Source organism: Gymnodraco acuticeps, unplaced genomic scaffold, assembly GCF_902827175.1.
Source record: "Gymnodraco acuticeps unplaced genomic scaffold, fGymAcu1.1, whole genome shotgun sequence".
Taxonomy (NCBI): domain Eukaryota; kingdom Metazoa; phylum Chordata; class Actinopteri; order Perciformes; family Bathydraconidae; genus Gymnodraco; species Gymnodraco acuticeps.
In genome coordinates this window covers 1,985,349-2,003,767 of record NW_022990939.1, presented here as the reverse complement: position 1 = coordinate 2,003,767, position 18,419 = coordinate 1,985,349, and the positions used below count along the sequence as shown (strand labels likewise).

The 18,419-nt window shown below is 39.4% G+C and overlaps 1 protein-coding gene across 1 annotated transcript; it reads right to left on the bottom strand.

The window, feature by feature from the left end:
• Positions 1-2,090: 2,090 nt before the first annotated feature.
• On the bottom strand, positions 2,091-14,466 carry LOC117558300 (solute carrier organic anion transporter family member 1C1-like). The gene is made up of 15 exons (XM_034234374.1): positions 13,973-14,466; positions 13,487-13,581; positions 12,261-12,402; positions 11,725-11,857; positions 10,818-10,942; positions 10,557-10,703; positions 10,143-10,241; positions 9,522-9,773; positions 8,314-8,478; positions 7,326-7,521; positions 5,242-5,407; positions 3,405-3,589; positions 3,134-3,198; positions 2,897-3,014; positions 2,091-2,304 (listed from the first exon to the last, which is right to left on the bottom strand). The coding sequence occupies exons 2-15, from the start codon at positions 13,535-13,537 to the stop codon at positions 2,091-2,093; spliced, it is 2,058 nt and encodes a 685-aa protein (XP_034090265.1). The 5' UTR covers positions 13,538-13,581; positions 13,973-14,466.
• Positions 14,467-18,419: the final 3,953 nt, after the last annotated feature.

The window sequence follows — 18,419 nt, the reverse complement described above, 5'->3', positions numbered from 1 at the left end:
TGAATTGTAACATTTGGGGCATATTGGTATACTAATAAAGGATCATACAATATTGGAATCAATGGTCATGTTAGTTGCAATCTTTTATATGATATGGTTACAAATAACCAATAAAAGTAAGATAAAATACTGTACATCAGGTGAGGCCCAGAGTAAACACAGTCCAAGTTTGATGGACCAGGTTGTGAAATAACAACCTTCAACTTTAAGCAGTCCAGAATGATTGTTGAGGCTCATGCTTTACAATTAAATCTGTGATTGGAAAGGTTTAAAAGAAAGCAAGGTAAGGGTGTGAGGCAACATGGCAGCAAATGTCCTACTTTTTACCTTTTGTAAAAGAGAAAATATGGTTAAAAAGTTCAAAATATATATAATTTTTTTCCAGAATTAATTGTAAAGGAATTCATCCAGTGTGTCTGCCTGCACTGTCATTATATAAAATGAATGACCCCTGTGTGACTGGTGCCATTGACCTTGCCTATTATCACGTGTTATCTATAGATCTGTTTTTGGACGTTGTCTTTTTTCTTTTTGAGATTACGGCATGGGGTCCCTCTTTTGTTAGTTAGTTCCTCAGTGTTTAACCATGCTAGCAGTGTTTCTGGCAACCTGTTAAAGAAATGTCCAATTTTTCAGCTCTGGTTCACTATGTTGCTAAATGTTCCACTGTGTTCCTCAACATGTCGCTAACTTGCTCTAGGTAAGATTTACTGCGTGTTTTTGAGGCCTTTTCACCAAAAACCGGTGAGATTGAAGCAAAACGGTAAAGTGGCGTGCCAGAAAACGAAAAAGTTATTTGCTGAAAGATGCTAAAAAGGGAAGTAGAACTTAATTAATTGAGGCACAACAAAGTGTAACAGGACATACCGTTACATTTATGTATATGTGTCACACTGTGGGACTGCGGGAAACTGTATCTCAAGATTTCTGTATGTAAAACACATGTAGACATTTTGACAATGAAGCTGACTTTGACTTTGATAAATGAAAAAAAAATAGAAGAATGTCAACCTTAGCAGAGCATGTTACAATAAAAGAAAGACAGCAAAAAAAACAAATAAAGACTCGAGGTTTACAAATAAATTGTGGATATTTGTCTTTAATGTTTAACGATATGCTAAGGACGATCGACAAAAGTGTAAAATAAGAAAAAAAGGCAGTAACGATTCAAAAACACTCTATAAAAACTATTTGATGATGATACATTTTCACTGATGACTAAAGTGTATAAGAACTAGTTATACTGCACTCACTCTTAGTCCACTGTCCAAGCTTCAGTGGACTTTCCCAGATACTAGCTTAACAACGCACTTTTTCTTTATGAACGACCATGACCTGTAATGTTATGTAAAATGTTGATGTAACAAGAAGTGTGTGTAGAGTCATACGGCTGAGATAAAGGTCGCTGGGGCAACAGTCAGTATAAAGGTTATCTGACAGAGATATAGCCTGTAAATAAAACAAATATAAAAATAAACTTCTTGTCATAAGCACATTTGCAAATAAGCCACAGAGAGCTTTAAGGTTAGCTAAATAATGTGAAAAGAACTTGAAAACATGAAAGAAAAAATTGTCGATCACTGACAAAACACGAATACTACAGTTCTGTCTTGTATGAGTATTTAAAACTATACACTGTACATACTGTATCATGTAAATATACATAAATCCCTTTGAATTTAAGGTTGTAGGACGAGACATTACTATCATAACCTGACTTTTTACTGTTCAAGTATAAATGGACACAGCTCAAAAGCCAACTATTATAATGATTAAAATATGATTATAACAAATGAACATTTTATTTTCTTGGCTGATTTGAAGTTGAAAATGAACTCAATGTGTGCCGATTGCAGTTCATTCCATGACTTTTGGCTGTTTTTATTTAATTCAAACTAAGCATTAGTGAGGAACTTTGACCTTTCTAGAGAACAAACAGCAGTGGATATTTCAGAACGATGTCTGTGTGTGCTGTTGAAGACCAAAGAGTGCTGGCAATGTACCAAGACCGCATTTGGTCCAGTATGGAGGCTTCACAGCACTGTGTCGTTCACCTGCATTATACAACGGTGTCGCCGTCCTCCCAAATCTTAAATAGTGCTCTCATTGTCCGCGTCCTCTTTGTTTTTAACAATGCTGATGTTGGCGTGTCCATTGCCCGACTTGTCACCATCCAGTCCGTTTTCCTTGGCCTGATTCCTTAGTGTTGACTTCTTGTGTGTCTTGACAATTGTACAATAAAGTCCTCCCCACAGGATGTTGGACAGGAAGTAGAGTCCAGTAATCAAGCCCAAGAACGTAATCCTGAAATTAAAGCACATTGGAACACATTGTAATTATTATTTTACTTCATTAAATTGCTTTTCATTAGATCTTTGTGTATAAATACACTAAAAATGGAAAAAATATTATCTCTTTTTGTCCTGATCCATATAAAAACCTGTCTGAAAATGAGCTGATCAGATTTTGGCCAATTTGTGATGTCACAATGTTTTTTTGGGTTGTGTAACCATTAGCCAACCAAGGTAATACCCACCCACCTTATCACTTGAATCTCCTCCTAGAGGACCATTGTGTTCTTTTAAACCAATCATCTCTCAGAGGGGCGTGGCCAGCGAATGCTCGTTAGCATTTAAAGCTACAGATACAGAATCAGCACTTTTGAAACAGGGCTGAAACAGAGGGGATTATGGGATGCTACAATGCATGACCTGTTTGGTATTTCAACCCAAATACTTCAGAGACATGTTTTGTATATATCTGAGACTTATAATATATTGTTCAAAAATACTATAATATGGGACCTTTAAGTAACAACAGACTTTAAAAAAAATTATTAACCAACATCTTCCTCAAGGCAGAATATTCTAGCAATAAGAGTTTAGTTGCAGTGTACCTGAATGCATCAGCATCATAAATCCTACATGCTCCACGGCCTCCACATTGCTTGGACCCCCACTTCAAACATGTCTGGTCAATCAGTGCTCCGAAGTATATAGGAGGAGGAATCCCACCTGAAAACACACAAAAGGTCACATGCGCTTGTGAGTTGATTTCACTCATTATTGCTTTCAGTATAAGCTAACACTTTTAACATGATTTTTTTCAAACCCTATGTATTTTCAATACTCACCAAGAGTTCTTACTATCAGAGTCTGCATACCCAAAGCCAGTGACTTCAGGTCTGGCTGTATCGACCTGGATGCCCAAACATAATCATATTAGACAGCAGCACTTTAGCTTCAAGAAAACACAAGAAGTAATATTTCCTACAATCTTTTTACAGGCAATTCACATAAAAACGTCACATAATCAGTGCATATGCCACATATCACTGAAACACTGCAAGGCATAGTTAAACCCAGCCATAACAGTGGTGAGTTCCTGTAGCTTTAGTCTCTGACCTGAGCAGTACGACGTATCCCGGCGTCCCTCCACAGGCGGAAATGAAAGACCCCAGGACGGACAAAGACATGTAGATTTTGAATATGTAATCACAGTTGCTTATCCTGGGGCACTGGCCCAGCACTGCAGACATGTTCATGCCAGGAGTCATCAACTCCCCGGTGCACGTGCAATTATGAAACACCTAAAGAGCCAAAAAAACAGAGATGAGATGAATCAACTTTGACTGAGACTAAGAGAACTTGATGCGACCTTGTCAAATACATTATGCAAGAAATGAATGGGTTTTAGCTTCTTGTTTACCAGCTTTATCACTGTTTAAACCTACATTTTACTGATTTATGTTAATATAAACCCTCTGTTCTTTAACCTGTTAAGCACTGAGCCTGTTTTTCAGGTCTCAGGCTCGAAAATGACATTCCCAGAACAAATGACCATATCTTCCCTTCTAAAAGGATTAAATTAATAATCTTTTTTCTCAAAGTAATGATAAACCTGTGAGTTGGATGTAGAAAACTCATAATCAATATAGATGTTTTTTATTTTAAAGAAAATTCAGATTGAACATAGTAAAAAAACTGTAAATTATAGTGTCCGTCCAAACAATTTTTTTACTATAGTGAAAACTACCCTGAGATGATGGTAAGGTAGACTAAAAGCTTTAGGAATCCAAAGTACAACATATAATAAGTACCCTGTATCAAGATTGATGCAAAACAAGAGACATTTTATCTTTTTAGAGTGGTTTAGCAAAAAAACAAAACACTTCTGGGGTCATTTGGGTGGATTTTCCATATCTCTGGCCCCCCTTGGTTGATTTTGCTGATTGACATCTCTTTCTAACCGTCAGAGCCAATGGAATCGAGGGAAAGTCCCCCATACACACACATCTTACCAAATAAGGCGTGGGAGAGACGCGTAGAAAAACCGGAAGCTGCGCTAACCTCTGGTGGCTACCATTAGCAGCTAATTTTTCTTCTCCGATTTTTGCATAAAAATGGAATTATGGATTATCAATAATTTTTTCAAAGTGACAGACACATTGCTATAACCTATGGATTAACCTTCAGCCGCGTTTTTTTTCGTTTTAATGCCATTGAACACGACTTTTGATCAGAATAACAGCTAAGGTGTGGATATCTCCGTGTTTTGCTACCAGAAGCTACTCGTGTGTTATCTGTATTTGCTTCCCCTGTCACGAGTTCTGATCGCTCAGTGATGATCCTTATATTTCTATAATCTGTGGACTCTCCGGGTGTGATCTAAGCTTGTTTGTGCAGATCCAATAAGTATATCGATCAGTGTAGCTAGAGTTCTGTGCTAACGGCCTTAAGATTGTTTCGCTCGTAGCTAATTCAGAGGCTTGGCGCTAGCTTTGTGGGTTTAAAAAGAAAAAAAGAAAAAAAATAGATCACTGAGTTTCTTCCCGTTACATGGATATAAAACATTCATAGTTTATTGAATATTAAGATGCCCTCAGCTCAGACGCTGTTTCCTGCAGATGACGCATTCCCCCCCCCCCCCCCCCCGGTATTGGGGGTGCGGTGTAGAAGAGGTTAAAAAAATGTTTGCATATTTCTGTAGTTTTAAAAAAAAAATGTATCTACAGTTTTTTTCTCTTTAGGAGGGATTTACATTTGTCTTTTGCCCAAAAAACGTTGGTCATTACCCAGAAAAAACTAAATAAACTAAGAATAACTTTTTTCAGATTTTCAGTTTTTTCTTTAACAAATGTCTGCAAGACGTTTAGTCCACTTACTAGTACGAAGATCTATTTTTCTTTGATTTGCAGTTTATGTGTGTGCCTTTAGTCTTAAATACAACGTGCTGTCTTACCCTCTCCTTGCCGGTGCCGCTGGAGGTTTGGCAGCCGGCCAGGCAGGGCGAGGCGTACGTCATCCCGTTGTAGGCGCACACCGGGTCCCATTGCTTCATGGAGCAGGAACAGCCCATGTTGCACTGGGACAGCAAGGTCTGTGGGTCATAGGACAGCTGAGGACCACTGGAGCACACAGACATGAAAAGATGCATGAGTAGGGGAAACGGGTCATATCATCCCTAACTCTGGAAAACATTTCAGTTGCAAATTTGGCCCATTTCATGGTGGGTTACAACATCTTAAGGCCGGGACCCTGATCGTACCTTAAGGCCCGGACACACCAATCTGACAACAAAGAACTGACACAGACGGACCCCGACTGTTGCGTCACCTCGCGTCTCTGCGTTTTGGCCATGTGTCGCACTGGAACACACCGCAAAGACTTCAGCCGACGGCCAAGAAGCACGTACGAACTGCGCATGCGTGAGTGGCAATAACTCTCCTTACCAGCAGGCGGCAGTAGTGTGTATTCGTCATTCAAAAGAGACAACAACCGGAAGACAGACTGCGTGATAACCGAGAGAAGAAGAACAGACTGCGTGATATTCAAACAACAAATAGCGTGTGCGTTCCATTTTCACTCTACAACGAGAAGCTCATGGGGCTTTCCCGAACCTGTGTCGAGAGCTGGAGTTAAATGAGATCTCAGATTTGCCTTCTTAATAGTTTGTTTGTGTCCCTCACTTCCTTTTCGCTAGCTGAACAGCCAATCAGAGTGATTTATTTTGCCGACTGCCTTTGGCCAATGTTGAATCGGCTGGTTTTCGGCCGAAAAGGCGTCGGCCCGGCTGAAAAGACCCGACGGTGCGGCACACACCAATCTCAGTAGGGCATGCCGACGCTCATCGTCGCCGATAATCAACTTCCTGTTTTCTGTCAAAGGCGTATATTCGCAAACCACCACATTGGTTCCATGGAGACTAGAAGTTTCATTAACTTTTAAAACGTCAAGGTCTTATTGTAGTACTGACAACATTTGAAGTTGGTCAATCTGTAGGAGGAGTTTGTTAATGTACGGCACCCTCAAATGGTCAAAACACAAGCAAAAATCTAAATGGCCGACTTCCTGTTAGGTTTAAAGGTGGGGTAGGTAATTTTGGAGAAACCAGCTCGAGTGCGCTTCCTTACAGAGCCCCTCCTCCAACACACACAAACGCGCACATGACCAATGAGGGCACAAGATAGGTTTGTCCTCAGATGGAAGGCTGACAGGCAGGTAGGCCATCCAGTTATTTTAGCCGGGCCGGCTAAAATGATTGGTCGTGCTTTTTACAGTTCTACGGCTTCCACAGATGACATTTTTTATGGATTTTTTGTCAAAGCACTTAAGATATTCATTGCTATTGGGATGTTAAGAGCATTCCATGGAATATAACAAAAAGTGTATCTCGAGCCGGTTTCTCAAACTTTCCTACCCCACCTTTAAGGTGTACCTCAAATAGATTTTTTTGTCGTCTCTACGTGCTTCTTACAATCACGAAATGTCATATAGGTAGAACACTCGTACATACGGGGCTGTGTTCTGGGTGGCACTGTTCATTATGCACACGGCCATACATTAACCTTATAATAAGTCAAATGTATTCCATGTTTTGCCAAAATAGATATCGTTTCAGAACATGTTTAGGCCCTCAACATTTTTATTCATTGAGTGAAAAATATTAAAAGTGCGCTTTCATACTTTTTTGGGCTTTTCCCTTTCCTGTAGTGTGTTATAGGTTTTGTTGCATGTAAATGGTCTTTAAAGGCTAAAATCCAAAAGTTCTTCTCCCACACACAAGATGGGCCACACCCTGACTGAAACGCCTCCATTAGACGCCTTCTACATTTAAGCATGTAAACATGTCAAAGTAGAGGCCCAAATATATAAATAGGCACATGAAAATTATCCTAATAGGGCCCCTTTAATAAGAAATCCTACAATTCCAACATTGTCGTTTGACCCTGGTGTGTCGGTGCTACCTAAAAACTATGACTGAGCGATAAGAAAATCCAGTAAATCTACTTACTTTAACGTTTGGATAGTTTGCATGCTACTCACCCCTGATACGAGGCGGTTATACCTGCCACCTCTGCATTGTCACAGCGGAGGAAGCTCTGAACGGTCAGCAGACAAAGAGACCCGAGGGACGCCCCGAAGGCCAGCCGCGCCGCGCCCATCACACCCAGCTTGAAACGCTTCAGGACAAAACCTCCAGTGATGATCCCCAGAGCTACTGCTGGCAGGTTCATTGCACCTGGACGCAGAGAAAAATGTCTTATCAATACACTGGAAATACTATAAAATAAAAACGTTTAATATTTATCAAAAGGTCATGCCATAATGTGATAAAAACAGTCTAATGAATCACAAAGAAATGGCTCAAACCAAAAAGCCCATCTATAGATGATTGGTACGATATAATTTATGAAATCTTTGTAATGGAAAGAATAACCTTCTCTATGAGGCTCCAGGAACTTACATTTGAGGAAATTTGAGAGAAATGGAAAGCGTATATTACCCCGATACGCCCTTCTTTTGTTTAACTGTTTGAATCTTTTATTTAATGATCTATACCGTCAATATTTTATATTGAAAAGAAAACACCCCATGTTCATGTGTGCTTATTGTTGTTGTTTTGTTAAGAAAAAGAAAAAGAAAAAAGACGGACCACTCTGTAAAACTATTTAACTACATATGTATATGTACACTGAAGTTGAAGTGTGATCCAAAAAGGAAAAGAAAAAAACAGTCTAATGTTAACTTACATAATGTTAGTTGCTTGTTTAACAATGACTTTTAACTATCAATATACAGATAATAATTCTTTCAGCTTGCCATGTAAGTAAACTGTCATAAAAAAGCTAATTATAGCTCAGAGTGCTTCTTTACAGACCCACTCAAAGGGAAAGCACATAGCGTGCCACTTACAGTAGTGGATACATTTCAACTTTATCTATCGCAATCACACTTCCCTTCAATAACATCATTGTTTCATTGCCCTTGGGCCAGCGAGTGCAAAGTGAATGGAGGTCAGATGTTGCCGTACCTATGAGGAAAATGGCTTTAGAGGCTGACTGGCCGTAGATCTGCTCCATGAACTTGGGCTTGAAGGTGATCATGCCGATGAAGCCGTTGACAGAAACCAGGTATGTGAGAATCATCAGCACGTAGATGGTGTTCCTGAAGAGCCTCCTCAAAGATGGAAGGAAATCTGGTGAAGAAATCATAACAAAAGATTGTAGCATTAAATTAAAGTAGTTTTATTGACTCAATGATTGTTGCTGAAAGGAATGTAAAATGTGCCTTTCCTTGCAGCAGTTGTAAGAATGAAATATCTGTATATAGATAGGTGTTTTTAAATTAGATTTAGATTTATACCTATATATAAATCAATACTATTCAAGTCTATTCACAGCACAAATGTTTATACAAATATATGAAGTAAGGCATGCTTATATATTTTCACGTTTACCTTCATTACAAATTCCTCTTATAATTTGATTACATCACTAACTCTAAGTCTACTTGTCAAAACTCAGCAACAGAGATTTATTTTACACATATTTAACAGCAATGTAACATAACCTCAATATATCTTTAAAAAACGTATTAAGTTTAAGTTTTTACAGTCTATTTTTATTAACTTTTCTAGTAAATTGTCACACGTTTCCATTTTCTTTTGCTGCTTTTCAGAGGTCATATGACTTTTAAAAGGTGAATACTGTTAGAACATCATGTTGTGTAATTTATTATGGCATGACCGGCCTTTAGGTAACTGTTTCCACATGTTTCTCTGCCCTGAAGAGTCATTCAACTCTTGCCCGGACTGCATGAAGGTAACAGGTCTGGGCTTTGGTTTGTCTAGTCTTATACCTGGTTAATGATTAATCACAAGCCCTAAAACACTAAATCTGCAGAGTAACACATTTGATTCTGTTTGAAATCTTAGAGGTAGTAGAGTTGTTCTGCTAATCATAGATAGGTGATTACAAAAGTGTAAGAGAATCAAGAAATGTTTAAGATTTGGAATTTATGTTAAGTTATATGTGATGACCTGTCCTCAAAAGCAGATTATAGTATGTGTGGGTGAAAAGTAAATCACCATAGTAACCTTTAAGAGAGCAAAGTGCTGCAAAACAGGCAGTAGGATACAAATAAAGCACTTTAGGAACATGTTTAAACAGAGTTGAATCTGGGTAATTGATCTAACATCAACACTTGTGCTTTAAAGTGTTTTGAACTGATGGATGGTACCTTTAGCCAGCTCCTGAAACGTAACAGGCTTCTCCTTCTCTTCATCCTGGGTTTCGTCTGGCAGGAAGTTCTCCTGCTCGGTCACGGTGCTCAGCTCTGTGCCTTTACTCTCCTCCTGCCCCTCTTTGGGCAGAGACTTGGGCAGGAACCAGAAGGGTATGCTGGACAGCAGGATCACGACGCCGGTCACTATGAAGCCCAGCCACCAAGCCCCCACCCAGCGGGAGTCCTTATAGTTGATGGTGACAGCGTCTGGGAGAGGAAGATGAGCAAAGATTATTAAGTGTGTATACGACTTTAATCTGTAACCCTGGACTGTTTCGGTCAGCTTAGACATTAGGGTCTGTCAACAGCGCTTATCAGAGCAGTAAAAAGTGAACTACTATGTCAACACAATCAAAACTGAGTCTGATTTAGCCTCTCTTAGGTTCAAACAGAGAAAGGGGTTAGCTGTTTTGCTGCAGGATTTGCCGGATTTGGACAGAGAGGTTATGTGTCATAGGTCTGAATATGTGTCTTATCAATCAAGGATAACCAGGACTTTATGGGTAAGAACAACCTGCCATAGTCTGCGTGTTGTGCCACTTTAACACATCATGTTTTTTCCCTGATATTGTGTACCTAAATCCATAGATCCAATGTCCACGTAGATCTTGGAAAGGAATGACCCGAGCATGAACCCGAACATCGGTCCCAGGATTCCCACTGTGTGGATGCAGGCTGGGGAATGAGGAAAACAAAGGGAACATTTCATTTTTATGCAAATAATACAGGATAGGAACACACAAAAAGGAACGAACACCAACAACCGAGATTAATAGGATTTGTAGGAAGTAGGCTGGACATTGCACTTTGTCACATTTAGATATTATTTATTTGTGTCATTTCTGAACTCCATTAGGCAGTTTACCATTTAGGTCATTTTAATGTGCAAATACAAATTTTAAATAAATACAGGTGGAGGGAAAAGCGCCTATTTGCGTGTACAACATCATCCAAATGCTCATAGACATTAGAAGGTAAAACGTAACTAACCCAAATAAAAAGGAGTGTTTTCTTCTCTGGAGAAGTCATCCAGGTAGGAAATACCCAGAGGCATGATGGGAGTTTCTCCGATTCCACGCAGCATGTTTCCTAAGAATATATAGATCCACATGGAGGAGCCGGCTGCCTTTTCACAAGCTGAGGGAGGGAAACTGGGGTCAGAATGTGAAATGAAACTGGATTTTTTTAATTAAGCTAACCTGATGCTTGTAATTATGAATGCATTTGGGTTCATATATGTTTTCTATTTACCTGTTCTGGTCTCTAAATCGGGCATCTTATCGGCTTCAGCCAGGCTGTGGTTGGACAGGCAGGGCAGGAAGCTCTCAGTGCTGTTGACATCACTATTGTGATACACACTGGTCTCATATTTATACCTGGAAATTATACAAAAAAGTGTTTAACATTACACATCTACATTTTGAATGGACCATATAAAAAAGAAAAGAAAACGGGAATATAAATATAATTTCAATAAAATCATGTAACGTGGTTAGTATACACAATTAGCTCATACACATGCAGACACATTATTATTATTTTAAAATGTATTTTAGGGCAGACTAGAATATTTCAGAAGAAGTCTAATGTTTAGTTTACCATGCTGCAGCACTCTACTGGGGCTGAATATGGGATAGCAGCACCAACAACAACTTTTAAAATGGCCAGTGGGGTGCTAACTAAGGATGGATTACCAAACGGCTAATCAAGAAAACTATCTAAGATTTTTGTGGGAAATTATTAACTGTTGGCGTCAAAACACAACACAACTAAGCCGGGTCATGTATTATTTCTTAACCCTTTCTTGTTTCATAACATTGTGTCAAAGTTTTTGTTTTTTTACTTTGAGTTTTTTTTACTCATTTTCACAGGACTCAGAAAAAAGAAAAAAAAGGCTAATCCTAACACATTAGAAAAAGTTAAAATAGCTTGTTTTTTTATGACATTATACACCTCTTGGCTTCCATCTTGTTTTTTGCAAGGGGAGGTTTCAGTCCTTTATATAATACCCTGAATTATATAAATTATTTGAGTCTTCCCATTCAAGTAAATGTGTCTCTGCCTCAAAGACCCACATAATTTGATTTTAATTAACAATGTGTATCATCAGGCCACAGTTGAAAAAATAAACAATGATGTTGAAAGAGAAGATACTAACATTCCCTGCAGGAAGTGAGGCAGGGCTATGAGGAAACATCCTGCAGACATCATCACACAGCCAATAGCGATCAGTTTGGGGCGGTGCATCTTCGCACCGAAGTAGCTCACAAAGGCGACCACCAACAGGTTACCTGGGGGGAAGAAGAATTACAAAATCACTTGACCGTTAAAGAAATATACATTTTGGAAATTATGCATATTTTTAAGTTTAGATCGATACCATTTTAATGTAAGTACGCTAACTGTGAAGCTACCAGTGGTGGACAAATCAAACAAAGTAAAACAAAGGAAATACCAGTGTAGAACTATTTGGAGTTAAGTAAAAAAACGAAAGTGTTTGTCTTAAAATGTATTTGTTTTTTATATGGATTATACCATTTTTTCTTTCAGGAAGGATTATTCTTGTATTACATAAATCCAAATGTCTACATTTTATTATTCAAAGGTCATTATTTACCATGATGTAGCTAATCGTTTTTTTCTTTTTTTTAAAACTTTGTCTTAAAAAATATATAGATTAAAAATGTTACCCACCCATTTCGAAGCTGCCATCTATAACCCCAATGAGGGAGCTGGGGATATCAAAGCGCCTCTCGATCTGGGTGATGGAGCTCTTCATATAGGCGCCAGCAAAGGCTTTGGAAAAGTATACAAATGCCATAGAGGCCAGGAAGAGCTGGAAACACAAACAGAAAACATGTTAATATTCCTTTCTAGGAGTTTGACTTGACAAGGTTTGGAGAAAAGGGGTGAGAATATTTTAGTTAAATGATTAGTAATCCTCTCTCCTAAAAGACTTCCGTGTGAGAGGATTAAAAACCTGTCGTTGCATAACAAGCAATGCAATAAAAGGTTGTTGAATTGGGCTCATTCCAATGAAAGGATCAAAGTATTCCTTAAGGCTTACATAACTGGAAAGGGTGACCATTAACAGATTGACTCATTTCATGACCTTACACATTTGGAAGACCTGCAGTACTTCACACCTTCTTGCAACATAGATGATTGCATTTACTTTTACTCAGGTTAGATTGGTTGAAATGTAATCAACAGAACAATGCTGACACCACATTGGGTCAAGTGAAATTAATACAGTACAGTTGATTGAAGTGTTGAGACTTAACAGAAGCAAGTTTAGTCAAAAGTTCAGTCAAATATGAGCGTGACCCATTTTAAGAGCTTGTTAGCTTCACAAGTAAAACCTACTTGTAAGTGGCCTTGACACAAAGATGGTTAAAGATTAAAAAAGGATTTGCACTGGTCTGTAGGTCATAGACAATGTTGTGATTAGGATAGGAGAACAGATAACGCTCCAAAGATAAAAGTTTACACACACAAATGTATCAATCAATATTAGATGCAACTGATTTGCTATTTTCTCATATCATCAGTTAAGCGTGATAAACTTTGACAATATATTGCCAACAAATGGCAATCACAAGCCTTATCTACGCTCTTTAAAACTCATTTACACGCAAAATCAGCTATAATCTCCTTCCCTTAACTAGTACAAAACGTTTTAAATGGACTCAAACTCTGATTTAGTCTCAAAGCCTCAAAATGTAGCAGGTCAAGGGAAAAAGCATTTGTAGTACTGACACAGAAATGAAAAACCCAAGATAAATACAAAGAGATAGGGTTAGAGAAAAATATTTTATAATGACGTTTCACAACTTGGCCCTATCAGAGGTTGATTACAACCATCTATGGCTTCTGACACTTTGCAATACTGGGAAACACGGTTTAAGCGTTTTACTAACCTTGAGGTTGGAGCAACATGCTCTACGCGCTTTTTGGGAGTCCACACTCATGTTGCTGCTGCGTGGTCAACAGATAGAAGGAGAAACACAAGGACCTGCAGGAGGACACCAAGATTATAAGCACATACAGGTGTGGCAAAACATTTGCATTTCATCTGATTAGATCAAATTGATTCCTTTAAAATGTACTACTTTTTTCTTACAAATGTCTGCAGACAGAGTTCCCTATAAGTATTTGTAAAAGTGTAAATGTATACAAAAAAAGTCACCAACATACCATATTTTACTATTATAAATATATTTTAAAGAACTTTTGCCACTTTTACCACCAAATTATTTATTTGTTTGCACTTTTCTGATTACAGTGCCAACAAAATACCAGTTATTCAGTTAAAAAAATGCAAAAGGAAAAGGTTTTCTCAGTGCATGTTAAAGAAAACCACAATTCAGAGTAATAAGAAGTGAAAAAGCAGAAAAAGTGTTTACCTGAGAGCAGCAGGGGTCCTCTGAGAGATGGAAGGGATTTGGTGAAGTGGCTGAAGGCTCGATGTACCTGGCAGGACTTTGTGCTTAAAGCAAGAGCCTTATCAAACTAGTGAATCACCTGTTATCAGTAACGCACTCATGTGCACTTGTTGATCATGTCAATAAAAAGCCCCCCCCTCCTCCAGCGCTCACAGACACGCACGCGCAAAAACCTAAAACTCCCTGCTCTGGTCAGGTAACGTCCACTGGGATGTATGAGTGAGCACAGGAAGGTTCAGAGGTTCACGGCGTGCAAACACACACTCACACATCCTCCTCTGTGAACATCACAAGCCTTCTAAATGTCCATCCTTTTGTACGCACAACAAACAGCATCAGCGTGAAGCTGCTCAAAGCTTATTTTACAAGCCTGTTGGTGTGCAGTTTTTCAAAGACTGAAATGGCTTCCTCTCCTGGAGAAATCCAGCTTTTGTAGGGCTGGGTGTTTCCTAGGCCTGATGAAAGTCTTCCTGTCCTATTGATAGTCAGTAACAATGGCTTTTTCTCGGTGATAATGGCTGCAAGTGGGAGAGTATCCTGCTCACACTCTAAATTACAGGAGAGGAGTTTCTGTTGAGACAAATAGGTTTTTATTCAACGTCCTAGCCTCTTCTTGACAACATTGATTCTAGAAGATGTTGCTCAGGTCATATTTAAATATGTTTAATTAATACTATGTCATTTTATTTATCCTCTTTGAACAGTGGCTGATGCAGAAATGAAACGGATACAGTAACAAAAGTCAGTGGTTTTGATTTAGTTTTTGTTATTAAAGAACATTCTATTTTTGGACAACTGTCTCCGAGTCCTGCTTTTGGGTCCTACATCCTGTGTCTCGGTTCACAACACAGCAGCAGCAGCAGCAGCATGATGATGTTAAATGTGTTGTTTTAGGAACATCCATTGCAAATACATGGAATTCAATAAACATTGAATAGCATATCATGCAGTTTGTCTGTGCCTTTTCCTCCGTGTTGTCCTGGTTTGCTGTGCTGCCTGGGGATGCTCAAATCGCTCCGAGAAAGGAGTACGAATGTATGGCTTCCCCACTGACACAGAGCGGAGGAAAAAATGGCTGGCTCAAGTCAGCAGGAGCAATTTCACAACCAACAGCAAAAAAATATGTGAGGTAATTATATACAAACACTGCATTTGCACTTTTTCACAAAACGAAAACCACACCATTGGGAAAGCTTAATATAAAAAAACAGGGAAAGGCTTGAAAAACACTGAGAGTTGAGACTCAGGGTGCAGGGTGAGGGTCTCAGTGCAGGTATTCAGGCTCCATTGAATCCCCCTCTGGTTCTTGTGCTGAAAGAGGGAGTAACAAACAGGAGAAAGGGTTATACACACCTATATAGCACACCTATTGGATGGGAAATTGCCTTGGGGATATAAGGTGTGGTCTTTGTTCCCAACTGAAGTCATGGAACTTTATTATTTGTGAGTTTAACAAAGTATGACAAATGGCAGCAGTAACAGATGTGATATGAATTTCTATAAAGTTGTCTCACATTCTTGGTCATATTGTATACAGTATATAATGAGTATAACATGTCCAGTACTGTAAGTATAAAGTGTTTCCTAATACTGTGTGTTCAACCATTATGGAATATGTATGTGGGCAGACAAAACTGAGTTGTTCTGTGTGTGAAGTAACCTCAAGTCACTCCGCCGGCACATTTTGATGTAGACCAGTTTGTCAAGACAAAAGAGGGCAAGACTAGGCTGAGAGCAGAGGCTATACCCACCATCTTCGTGCATCGCCCTGTGGTCAAAAAGAGAAGGGCCCCTGCACCACGATTCACCCCGGGACCTGTATCTACAAAGCCCATAGCTCATGATCACTGTAAAGGAATATTTCCATCTGATGCGTAGCTGTACTGAGAAACTTCACATGAGTGACCACTCTTTCTCTGTGTGGGGGGGAAGGGTTTACTGCCCACTCAGACAGAGTTTCTTTGTCTGTTCATCTGTAATCGATTAGGGGAAAAGGCGGGCTGTTGGGACCCCTCCTTTAAAGGATATATAGAGATGTTTCTGTCTTGTGTGGGTAGAGTTAATTTTGGCAGCTTGCATTGAACAGTGCGAGTTGCTTTGTTAATCCTCCGGCCGTTTGTCTCTCAATAAATATCAGTGTATTGACAGGCGAATCCAGTTTCACTCATTTCATGATTGGCTCAACATTGCTGCAAAGAAGTTTTATCTTCACAATCACAGCTATAGTATGAAAGGTGACACAGGTATAATAAGTATGAACTCTTAGTAACAAAAGTAATATTTCTTATTTTTAAGTGGTATGATATTTTAAATGTTCGAAAATGTACAGTGCAATGTCTTCTACTTACATTAGTCTCAAAGATTGAGGGAAGAAGGGATGAGGAGACTGAGAGAAAGGAAAGTGAGGGTGAAGAAAGAGAGGACATGGCTAGTGAGGAGAGACAGGGAGGGCGGACACCACCCACTCAGCCAGCAGCCAGTCAGCATACGAGGGAACCAGCAGCCAGTCAGCATACGAGGGAACCAGCAGCCAGTCAAACAGATCTATTAAAAAAATTAAACAGAAAATTAAAGAGCCAAGAAGGAATCACCAAAAAAGCAAAGGCTGCACTAAGAAAAATCAGGAAGGAAAATGCAGCTCTCAAGAAAACAATGAAAATTAGGGACAAGAAATATAAGAAAACGTTTTCAAAAGACCAACTGAAGGCATTAGGCAGACTCACCACAAAGGGGATGAAATGGAGCAATGAGACAATTAAGAAGGCTTTAAAAATTTGCTTTGCGTGCCAACGGGTTACAAAACTCTGCAGGAATTGCAGATTCCCCTTCCAGGAATAAGGACACTGCAAAGAAGGATGCAATGTGTTAAGTTTGAGCCTGGTGTGTTGACAGAGGTCTTTGATTTCCTCAAATTGAAGGCAGATATATTGACAGACCTTGAAAGGGAGTGTGTGTTGACCTTGGATGAAATGGCAATCACACCAAGTGTGGAGTTAGACATGATTACAGGCAAACACAGTGATGTGACTTTACCAGGTCACACAGGGGTGGCAACACATGCTTGTGTGTTTATGTTGGCTGGAAATACAACACGGTGGAAGCAAGTAGTGGCATATCATTACACTGGCAATTCTACCAATGGAGCAGAGTACAGGCCAATCATTATTGATATAATACAGAGGGCAGCATCCATAGGGCTACATGTGCTTGATGTCACCACCGACATGGGTAGCCCTAACCGAGCCATGTGGAAATCCTTTGGGGTGGACCAAAATAAAACATCGGTGCCACATCCAGCAAAACCAGACAGGCAGCTTTATTTCATGCCCAATGTCCCACATCTGGTAAAACATTTAAAAAGTGCCCTTGTCCGTGGGCAGGTCTTCATAATTCCTGAGGATGTTGTTAACAGAGAGAACCTCCCCTCTAACGAGGTTTCTGTGGTCCCCATTAAGGACTTATTGACCTTTCAGGAAGGGATGGCCGAGCAGCTGGCCCAAATATCCTCAATTATGAATAATGATGGCATTGTCCTTTATGATCCAGTTCGTATTAATCATGAATTTGAACAGTTCTATAAACATTTATATACATCTCAAGTACAGACATCAAAGGCAGAGTTAGAATTTCTTTGTGGATCTGAATTTACCACATCTATCCCCTGAGGACATTGATCGCTTAGATTGTGAAATAACACTTAAAGAATTATCTGAAGCATTGGAAGACATGAACCTTGGCAAATCCCCTGGTATAGATGGTATCCCTCCGGAATTATATTCCCAGTTTTGGCCTGATTTAGGACCAATATTATTGGAAATGATTCAGGTAGCACTTAAAGAAGGACATTTCCAAAAGGACATCAATACAGCTATAATTTCTCTCATACACAAGAAGGGGAAAGACCCAAACTTATGCACAAGTTTTAGACCAATATCACTTATAAATTCAGAAATCAAACTTTATGCAAAAGTAATAGCTCGACGATTGGAGAAAGTCCTTCCGACATTAGTTCATTATGACCAAACAGGCTTTATGAAAAACCGATTCTCATCAGACAATATCAGGAGACTACTGCATGTTATTCATTTTGCAGCAGACATAACATCGCCTTGTGTCGTTGTTGCGACCTGGCTCAAAAGGCCACAACAAAAAGGAGACACAACATGTCAACGGGTAGGTAAAGGTGTTTATTTGCACAACACTGGTCAATTCAACACATTGGTTATACTCATCAGAGCCGGGTGCCTGCAGGAAAACAGCGCGAGAGCAGACAGGAGCAGAGAGGCTTTAAAATAGCTGCAGAGCACCAGACCCAGGTGCCCTGAGTTAATGCAATCACTGCAATCAATGCAGCCAAGACAGGACAGCCACACCCTCTCCACTGATGAACCCACAGGGGCATCACAGC